Below are 9246 nucleotides of genomic sequence, written 5' to 3'. Positions count from 1 at the left end.
TGTAATACATGAAGTGTCAGCATGAAGTACAAAGCAAAACAAAAAATTTAAACACTTTTTATTGCTTGCAGGCTTAGTTTGACACATACTTGCATATAGACTGCAGCAGCCTCTGAAACTTTTGTTGCCATAGATACAAGACATGCACTTACTGCTGGAGTTCTTCTGGAACTGTTGTTTCCATGGCAGCCCTTGCAGTAGAAGTTCTTCTCTGGCTCTGTGGAGCTGTCACTGATCTATATATGTTCTCTATTATAGATCAGTGGGTGCTCTCCTAAAATATATTAATAGTTCTGTCGGATATATATACATATATATATATATTTAATCAAAATAACCCAACAACAATTTGATCGAAATTAATTGGAATGCACAATGAAAAAAAAAACTTAGAAAAATTAAAAAATGTTATATCCGTTTTTAACATTTTTCTATTTTTTTTTCATTGTGCATTCCAATTAATTTCAATCAAATTGCTGTTGGGTTATTTTGATTACATTAAAAATTAATAAAAAAATACAGCTAACTAACACAATAAAACACAATAAAAGCATGAAAACAATAAAAGAAAAAAAATAATACAACAACAATAAACAAGAAATTATCAATTAAGTTTTTGCAAATAAACTCTTAATATAAATATATAGAGAGAGAAATAGAGAGAAAATGTTCATTTTCTGTGAATAATAACCATGAGGGTCTGTACAAGCCATAATTCATTCTGGCACTCTCACAATACTTTTTGGGGTATCTTGTTTAAGCAGGAAGTCACTTTCAGACCAGGAAATACATGTGCAAAATTAGATTTCTATAAATAAATAAATAAATAAATAAGCGCTCTGGCAACGGTGTGAAACTATCTGAGAGTGGTCGATAGGTGGCGATATTTCCTGTCTCCAGCTGAACTGGGCGGAGACACCGACACCGAACAACCATGTGCATCCGGTTCGCCTGACCATGGCGGCTCCTGCTGTTGCTGCTGGACTCTCCTCCGCAGAAAACATGCCAGAAGCTGCTGCTGAACCCACGGAGAGTCCCGCCGAAGCCCAGAAACGACCGCAGTTCGGCACTCGCTTCCTCACAGACCCGCGCCAGGTGTTTCAGCACAACGCGTGGTGTGTTATCAGACTCTCACTCTCACTCTCTCTCTCTCTGTCTCACTCACTCACTCACTCCTGACACTTTCTGACCATGCTGTCAGCTGCCACTCACCTTGTCTGGACGTTTCGATAGGATTATCAGGTTTTTTTAAGCTTTAGAAGGTGTTTCCAAGTAGCTACGTATTAGGTTTGTCTTTTTAGAGTAGTATTTCTCCTAACACCAGAGGAGGAAATGCATAACTGCAGGGTACCAACCTGGACATAACAGGCTGTCTTAAAATTACAAGTTTGATTAAAAAAAAATTTTTTTTGATTGAAAAATAACTTTGTCATCAAGGGGGAATATACATTATTCTGTGTGTGTTCAATGACATATTTAATTAGCTGTGGATTTATCTTTAATGTGTATATATAACATTTCTAAGTGTTCACCTAATATATTTGTTATTATTATTATTAGTAGTAGTAGTAGTAGTATTCCTGGGCAACGATTAATCGCATCCAAGATAAACGTTTGTATTTATGTAATGTGTGTGCTGTGTATCTTTATCATGTATATATAAAGACACAAACATACAGTATATATTTTGAAAATATTTACATATATATATATTTATATTCATATGATTTGTATTATATATATATAAATATATTTAATATAAACAGCAAATTTGTCTATATATATATATATATATATACACACACATGCATGTGTGTGTATTTATATATACATAACAAATATACACAGTAAACACATATATTATGTACACTAATTATTAGTTAAATCACAGTGATCACAAACGAATAGAAATGGAAAACTAAAAACTCCAAAAAGCCTGTGGCATCTAAAATGATTATTTCGAGTGTATAGAATGAGATAAAGCATTGATTAGCTGTATGTATTAACAGAACTGTGTGCAGCTGTAGTTAATCCACATGTAATTGTTAAGTTATGTGTGTGATTGTGTTCTTCCTCCTGAAGGGATAATGTGGAGTGGTCAGCTGAACAGGAGGAGGCTGCACAGAAGAAAGTGCAGGAAAACAGTCAGCCTCTCCCAGCAGAAAAACAAGGTTCACCCATCAACTGCCTACATTTGCTTTAGAATAAAACGTTATTTTAAAAAAAGTTAACATGTGTGAATGCAATTAATTTAAGCTTTAAATAGATAGTTGTTACTGATGACTCTATATGCAGTGTTAGTTTAAAATTATTTATGTACTATTACTATTTTAAGTTACCTTTTATTTTTATACTTTCACTATTATAATTTCATGTGCTTTTGACAAATTCTCTGTTTAGCTAGTTCAGAAGATCACCTACTTGCTTTCCTTTTTTTTGTGGGGGGTGCTAAATGTTTGCTTGTGTCTCCGTCAGAGGAGTTTGACAACAGGGCCAATGAGTACTGGAACGATTTCTACACCATTCACGAGAACCGCTTCTTCAAGGATCGCCACTGGCTGTTTACAGAGTTTCCTGAGCTGGCCCCTCAACACAAGCCTCCACGGGACGCTGAGGAGAACCTGTTAAATGGTGAAGATGTTCCCTCGACTCACACTGACACTGAATTTCCTGGAACCTCTGCATCCTATCGCATCCTGGAGGTGATTTATTTTTGTATTTTTAAAGACGGTTTGTTCACCAGAAAATCCTGTCATATTATTTACTTGCCCTCATATTTCAATCTGGCATCAACCATAAAAGGAGATATATTAGAAGAACGTGAAATACAATGAAAGTAAAAGGTGACCAGGGGCAGCTGTACTCACCATTCACTTTAATTAAATAGAAGAAGAGTAAGTAAAGGATGATGGTTTAAATTTTTGGGTCAACTATTCTGTTATGAAAACCCCTTGATGAAAATGAAAGTCTTGTCAATGGCAATCCCCAGCCTCTGAATATACTCATTCTCTCGTGTGTGTGTGTGTTTGGGGGTCTTTAGGTGGGCTGTGGAGTAGGCAATACAGTCTTTCCCATCTTAAAAACCAACAAGTGAGTCCAGCTATAAACCAACCAGACCTGTCCGCAGTTTTTGCCACTCACATAGGTGAAATAACTTATTTATTTTTGTTTTACAGTGACCCAGGCCTCTTTGTTTACTGTTGTGATTTTTCCAGCACGGCTGTTGACCTCGTCAAAGTAAGTGACGGGAAGCTTCATTATCTTTTTAAATTAAGAAATCTGCATTCTGCATTTATAGCTGATCTTTATGCTTGTTTTGATTAATCTTTTTTTGGCAGTCAAGTCCTGATTATGACCCATCCCGCTGCCATGCGTTCGTCCATGATATGAGTGATACGTCTGCAGGTTATCCAATACCAGACCACAGTCTGGATGTCATTGTCCTCATATTTGTGCTGTCCGCCCTGCATCCTCAGAAGTGAGTGTTAATGACACTGTGGGTGTGCAGTGACAAATAAAATCAAGCACGTAACCTTTATAAGAGTGCCTCTCAACTAAAAGGACTTTCCAAGTAACTCTTAAAATTATTACATTTAGTTATACTAAAATAATCTTAATTAAAATGTTTGTTGTCATTAATACAAATCAAATTAATAATTTTATATAACAACTTAGTCTTAAAAAAAAAAGTCAAAAAGATAAACTGACATATTTTTCGATGTATTTCTATTTCAACCCAAACACCAGAAGCAGTGGTCGACCTAAATATTGACACTATGTTCGACCGAAATTAACACTTACCAAATATCTGCATCGGCCAATAAGTTTTTCTGTTTGGTCGATGTCTTTTATTATGACACAGTTCTGTCTAATAGGGATAAAAGTCTGTCTAAATAATTACATAGAATGCTAAACAAAGGAATTAATGTATACAAAAAAGTATTGTAATGATTGCTTTTATATTATTAGTAATAGAAAGTAAAACATAATACTTTCTTGTTTACCATCAGCATTCAACAAATACGCATTTATTTAAACAGATCTTTGAATGTCTAATGAACATTTAATTTCATAAACTTTGAAGACTTAGTTGAATCTAGTTGTGAGATGATCTTGAAGTATATATATATATATGTATATATTTGTAAAAAATACTGTAATAGGCTTATAGAATCAAGTAGTTTTCATTTAAAGTATGTTTAACTTAACAGTGAGTTGCTGCCACCTACTGGCGGATTTAATTTCAAATTCAAAGTATCTTTTATTATTTAAATCATTTCAAATATCAGTGTTAACATTTTATGTTCAATATATCAAAAAAATGATTTATGCATTTGTAATTGCAGGTTAAATTCATTGATGTCCTGTATTAAACAGTGTGTAAATACATCTAAATACCACTTCAGATGTAGCTTCTGTGTTTCCTCTGCATTGCAAAGAATCATTTTGTTGATACTGATTTCATTGGCTTGGTAACAGCCCAAATGTCTTGTCTTTTTTTAATTTACTGATTTATTGTAAGAATTTGACTCAAAAGATAGTGGACACTTTTAGAAAAAAGAGCTTTATAAAGATAAAAATGCCCATAAAATGTACAAAACAGTTTAAACTTACTGGAAAAGATGAATTTCTATCAGTGTGAACTGACAACCACAAAGAATATGAAGAATATCAAAAACTTTTGGAGTCAGCTGTCTACGACAGTTCTTAAGATACAAGCATAATAACACACTCGGCAAAGCTTTGTCTTAATTATCGTTATCGATAAAATCTCAGAAATTATTGAGGTATTATTTTTTTGTCAATATTACACACCCCTAGTTAGGTGTTATATAATATTGATTGATGAGTCTTAGCATTCCTTTGTTATTAAATTAAAATTAAACTCATGCATTTAGCAGACGCTTTTATCCAAAGTGACTTACAGTGCATTCAGGCTATCAATTTTTACCTATCATGTGTTCCCAGGGAATCGAATCCCCAACCTTGCACTTGATAAGCAATGCTCTACCAATTGAGCTACAGGAACACTGATATTTTACTTAGTGACCATTACAGCACATTTACACACAGTAGCTATAAATAAAACTGTAAAGATAAAGATATTAGTATCCACATAGCAAATGATAAGGTTCTGTTTATTACAAGTAAAACCTGTAGTTTTGTCATCTAATGCTTTAAATGCTTGAGCTCTTTAAAGTCAGGTGGATTCTGATTGGCTCTGAGTGTTTTTATTGTTAATCAACTGGAAAAGAAAAATGTTCTGAAAGTAATTTCAACAATATTGTTCTTCTGTGTTGTTATCATTACAGCTGTAATATGGACTTCCCTATAATCAAATTATTAGAACCATTTTCATTTTTTTCTTAGTTTAATATCAATTTCAATTTAATTCAGTTTTTTTATTCATTTGAATCTGTATTATTATTTTTATTGTTGCAGTTAGAACAGATTTTCCTACACTGCTGGGATAATTTCCTGTCTTACATATCAGACTTTCTTCTTGAAAATGTTTAACTCCAGCAACTAATTCATGACTATTTATTAAAAATGTAAACATATAAATGTAATGTACAGCATAGTACATTTTCACAAAATAAACATAGAGTAATCTGTCTGCATGTTATTATCTGTTCTCTTGATGTTTGTTCTGTTAACTTCTTAGTCCGTCTCTTTCAGGATGCAGAACTCTATTGATAGATTAGCACGACTGCTGAAACCTGGAGGAGTCTTGTTATTGAGAGACTACGGCCGCTATGACATGGCACAGCTACGCTTCAAAAAAGGTAGGCTAGATGATACATCCATGTGAGAAGTCTGTCTTTCAAGATCATTTTTCAAAAGAAAATCTGTAGGTCATGTCTGAATTGCAGTTGGTTATTTTGCATTGCGTATGAAACACACAAAGTAAAAGTGTCTGTTTACATATTTTGCAGACCAAAATGTCAGTATCGCATTTTTAATCGCGTAATACAATGATTTTTATCACGCCTAACTTTGGAGAAGTTCGTTTGTAAGATGGACCCAGAAAAAATGAACCAATTATCATCAAAAGTACTTTAGAGCTGTTAAATGATTACTCGCAAGTAATCCCATTCAAAATAAAAGTCTGTGTACACACAAAATATGTGTGAACTGTGGATATTTATTATGTAATATTTATTGTATGTATGTATATATATATTTGTGTCTGTGTGTTTATGTGTATATATATATATGTGTGTGTGTGTGTGTGTGTGTATATATATATATATATATATATATATATATATATATATATATATATATATATGTAATATACATTTTATGTAACTATACAATTTTATATGCATGCAAGTATATACATGCATGCATGTGTTCATATATACATAAATCTACACAGTACACACGCATATTTTGTGTGTGGGCACACTTTTATTTTGAATGGGATTACTCGAGATTAATCATTTAACAGCCCTAAATTACAGTGGTGAAAAAGTCTAATAATCAGTCAAATTTTTATTCCTTAAATTTAAATTTATTAAATGTTTTTATTGTATTGTTTGTGTTTGTTTACTGTTTAATCTCTATCTGCCATGAAATAGCCTGTGAAGCTGATATGGCAACAATCTTAAATACAACAAAACCTAAATTGCTAGTTCTTTTCTTAATCAGGCAGGTGCTTGTCTGAAAATTTCTACGTTAGAGGGGATGGAACACGCGTCTACTTTTTCACACAAGGTAAATGTTTTGTACACTTATGCAACAAAAAATGCTATTTGATGAATGCACTTATGTCATGACTATATGTCATGAAAAAGTTATTATGAAATAATACTACAGTAAAAAGATGCCTCACATTAGGTTTTTTTGGTCTGAATTTTGTGATTTTGCTCCAGATGAGCTGCATGATCTGTTTTTCAATGCCGGCCTGGAGAAGGTGCAGAACATGGTGGACCGGCGCTTACAGGTGAACAGAGGAAAGCAGCTGACAATGTACAGAGTCTGGGTACAGTGCAAATATCGCAAGGTCCTGGCATCCACTTAGACTCAAGACTGCTTATCTGGAGGGATCGAGAGCATCTGGGTTGAACCATGACAATATTGTGATTTGGTTGTTTTAAAGATGATGGACAGGTTACAACAACATGGAGGATTGCAGCGGACACATGTGATTAAACATGCTGAATGCCCTGACCTGTATGAGACGCAAGCTTATGCAGCCTACTCGGGAATGTTGATGGAGGACAAGAGTTCCCATGATGCACCTGAAGATCTTTCTGTGTATCACACTGAGTAATGTTTTTAAGGACTTTTTAAAACTTATAAATAAACTACATGATGTATTAAAACAAAGCCTCTCTCAAGACTAGAAGTTTTTTTCTCTATGTTTTGTCCTTAATCAGCTACAAAATTAATATATGGCTCTTTAATGAATTATTATTGTTAATTTTGGGATCACTAAATAAAACTTAATTTAAGCATGTATGGAAAAGCTGAAAATGTCAGGGATCACTGCAAACTGGATAAATATTAATTAGTATAACAAATGTAAACTTCCAAATTGTTTTAGTCATCAGACTTTTATTAAAAGTTGCTCTGATCTTGATTGTAGTAAATACATTTTCATTGTAGCTTTATTTACATTCTCCGAATGCTTTGATATGTGGTACCAATAGAAGTAATAATCATTCCTGTCCTTTCAAGTAAACGATCACAACAACTGTCACTGTCCACTTTTTTCCTTTTCATGTTCTATAGGCTTTATAATATTTGACTGCAAAAAAACTTATCCACAGTAAAGTTAGGAATATTTTATTTAGTAAAGCTGCATGTGCACTGCTTTAAACCCTATAATAAAAACAGCAAAATATTTCATTGACTTTTCCTTTCATTGATAAGTGTTTGCTAGTGGAAATGGGCGTGGTGGAAAGGTAGAAATGTCTTGCACAATCTCACGAGAACATATGAGATTTACCGATTATTGTTTACATTGTGCAAAAAATGAGAATCGAACCGAATCGATTCTGATTTCGCCAATCTAATTTGGAAAAATATTTTTTTTTCATCTACATCGACTAATCTTTGTTAAAGCAGATTTGAGGGAGGAACGGAATTTAAAGACCCGATCTATCTATCATTCCAGGACTTGATCCCGGTTCGGTGCTGACCCAGAGCTGCGAAGACAAATAAGGGAAACTAAATATCTCAAAACAAAAAATAACTTCGAAGCGAATCGCGTCAATTTTGACAGGAAATCGTTAAGTGCGGATCTGCAGCGAGGTACCACATGCCTCAGATCTGTTAGAAAATAGATATAGCAGAAGGCCAGCGGAGAAAGGCGGGTTCGGGAGATCAAGGCCTCGGAGGTCTCGCAGTCCTCGGACTACGGTAGGACGCGGAGCTGGCGTCCCATAGCGATACAGCAGGCACCGAGCTCAGTCGACGGTCGGGGATTCGGCTGAGGCCTTGCGCCGAGATGTCGGGTTGAGACGGAAAGGGCGAGACGGGAGACCAGAGGAGGGGAACGGTCGAAGAAACGAGATCAAATAAAACGGCAAAAGGAAGAAAAACTCCGATAAAACAGGTACAAAGACAAATGTGGCTGTTTAAGGAGGCTAGCAGAAGAATTTGCAGGGCAGTGTAGAAACGAAAGACAATAGAAGCAAAATCCAGGGCTAAAAATATACTGAGACGGTATTTAAAAGCAGTTTCTTTTGTTTTGATCCTTTCGTCCTTTAAAATGTTGTTTCTTCCGATTTTCTGTAAGTTAACCGTTATTTCAATCAATCGTATAACGTTACATCTAATGATGGAGCAAGAATGGTAACTTATTAACCAGGCCAATTCATCATGTAATCCTGAAATAATATACAATATGCTGAAACAAGTGATTACAGATTCCATTAAATTACGTTAGGTCTTGAAATCATGTTGGACGTGCGACGGATGAGATTTAACTAAACATAAATCCCTGGTTGCTCTAACGTTAAATAGTTTGGTTGGTTGATTAGTTAGAAAGTATATAAGTTGGAGTTGTTCAGGTAACATTGTGCATGTATGTTTTTTCTTCTTCTTTCTTTTAAGCCACTTTCTCAGATCATATTAACTATAATGTATGATTTTGCACTGATTGCAGTTGTTTTCTGGTCTAAAACGAGGCTGATTGATTAAAAATCAATATTTCTTTGTTAAATACACTGCAGGTCACGTGTTGCACATGTTGCTTTGACATGAATTGATCTGTGAGGATCTTGCATGCTCCTC

The 9246-nt window shown here is 34.3% G+C and overlaps 1 protein-coding gene across 1 annotated transcript; it reads left to right on the top strand.

Annotated features, from left to right (window-relative positions):
- The first annotated feature begins 887 nt into the window (after positions 1-887).
- On the top strand, positions 888-7335 carry mettl2a (methyltransferase 2A, methylcytidine). Its single transcript, XM_059553458.1, has 9 exons — positions 888-1115; positions 2083-2171; positions 2476-2702; positions 3041-3090; positions 3177-3237; positions 3339-3478; positions 5680-5786; positions 6655-6720; positions 6879-7335. Exons 1-9 carry the CDS (start codon positions 958-960, stop codon positions 7025-7027), a joined length of 1047 nt encoding a protein of 348 aa, XP_059409441.1. The 5' UTR covers positions 888-957; the 3' UTR covers positions 7028-7335.
- Positions 7336-9246: the final 1911 nt, after the last annotated feature.

This window comes from Carassius carassius, chromosome 1, assembly GCF_963082965.1.
Source record: "Carassius carassius chromosome 1, fCarCar2.1, whole genome shotgun sequence".
Classification (NCBI taxonomy): Eukaryota; Metazoa; Chordata; class Actinopteri; order Cypriniformes; family Cyprinidae; genus Carassius; species Carassius carassius.
Note: the sequence above shows the minus strand (reverse complement) of the source record. Positions and strands in the feature narration are given on the sequence as shown.